The 1,438-nt window shown below is 48.5% G+C and overlaps 1 protein-coding gene across 1 annotated transcript in view; it reads left to right on the top strand.

Moving 5' to 3' along the window:
- Window positions 1-133: 133 nt before the first annotated feature.
- The window catches only part of pithd1 (PITH (C-terminal proteasome-interacting domain of thioredoxin-like) domain containing 1), a 7,464-nt gene continuing 6,159 nt past the window's right edge, over window positions 134-1,438 (top strand). The window contains exon 1 of the mRNA XM_015399853.1: window positions 134-455. Coding sequence (XP_015255339.1) covers window positions 258-455 — 198 coding nt within the window. The 5' untranslated portion in view covers window positions 134-257. The remainder of the gene's footprint in view (window positions 456-1,438) is intronic.

The following is a 1,438-nucleotide window of genomic DNA, read 5'->3' as shown; positions in this document are numbered from 1 at the left end:
GGTGGCCATGGCCACCTCTGGCCCCCCATCTACCTCCGCCCCTGAGTTCCTTGCATATAAAGGGAAGACTGTGTGTTTTATTTTGGAGGGCGCAAACCGGAAGCCGCTGCGGTAACTTTGAAGCTTAACTTATTTCGCTTCACGCTGCAAAGCGAAACTTGCTGATCGAGATTCGGCTCATAAAACAGCTCCGTTTGCTCGGAAAGCTTCGGTTTTTCTGCAGATCGTCACTGAGTTCAGAGCCGTCAGAGTCCACGATGTCTGGCCACGGTCACGGTCACGGCCACGGCCACAGCTGCGGGGCGGAGGGGGAGCATGAGCCCGCAGAGAGGGGCCTGGAGTTCGGACTGTATCAGCGCATCGACCTGGACAAGCTGCAGTGTCTGAACGAGAGCAGAGACGGAGATGGAAGGCTGGTGTTCAAGCCGTGGGACCAGCGGAACCTGCGAGACAAGGTGCAGGGAAACATGGGGGGAAGAAATAAGAAGCCATATTTATCTGAACAAAGGGCTGTAAAGGTTTCTATAGACCTAAAACCACCAGAGATGCACCGATCCCCGGTTGGTTGGAATCTGCCAATTATTCTATGCGACCAGGATCAGACTGGGGACGATTTTCAGCCCACTTATGGGGGGGTTGAAAGTGTGTGTGTGTGGGGGGGGACCCCCCCATAAATGTGCCAAAATGCTGCATATTAAAAGTAACTGATATGAAAACTGCCTTGCAGCAAGAAGGTTCCAGGTTCAACTCCTGGCCTGGGGTCTTTCTGCTTGGAGTCTGCATGTTCTCCCTGTGCATGCATAGGTTCTCTCCGGGTACTCCAACTTCCTCCCACAGTCCAGAAACTAAATTCTCCTTAGGTGTGAGTGTTTGTGTTTGTCCTGTTTGTCTCTGTGTTTCCCTGCGATGGACTGGAGACCTGTCCAGGGTCTCTCACCCGTAGACAGCAGCACCACGTGACCCAACTTGGGACTAAGCGTGTCAGATAATGGATGATATGTAAATATAACCGAACATTCGCAGCATCCGTATTCCCCTGGACCCGGCGCCACTCGCCACATCAGCAGGGTTGCCAGATGTCACTGACTCACGTTTTCCAGCTCAAAACATTTTCATAAACTGCCTGGATATACGAAATCTCTCCCAATTTGAACTAAAGTCTATTGATCTCTTAGGCCATAAATCTAAAGAAAAACATTTTTCACGCATAGACGGCCATCCTAACCTGCCAGATTGGGAAACATCCCAACCTGGCAACAATGCACGTAAGATGGGAAACCGCATCATATTTTTGCAAAATATGCAAACATAAATTTGCCAAATACAAGAGGAACATCGTAGTTTGGTTTAAATAAAACATTTTAGTTTTATTATAATTTAGTTTGTTGCAAGGATTTTACAGTTTGAAGAAATAAAAAAATGACACCATATGCCAACC

Source organism: Cyprinodon variegatus, unplaced genomic scaffold (genome assembly GCF_000732505.1).
Source record: "Cyprinodon variegatus isolate N-32 unplaced genomic scaffold, C_variegatus-1.0 Scaffold1053, whole genome shotgun sequence".
In the NCBI taxonomy this organism is placed as follows: Eukaryota; Metazoa; Chordata; class Actinopteri; order Cyprinodontiformes; family Cyprinodontidae; genus Cyprinodon; species Cyprinodon variegatus.
Note: the sequence above shows the minus strand (reverse complement) of the source record. Positions and strands in the feature narration are given on the sequence as shown.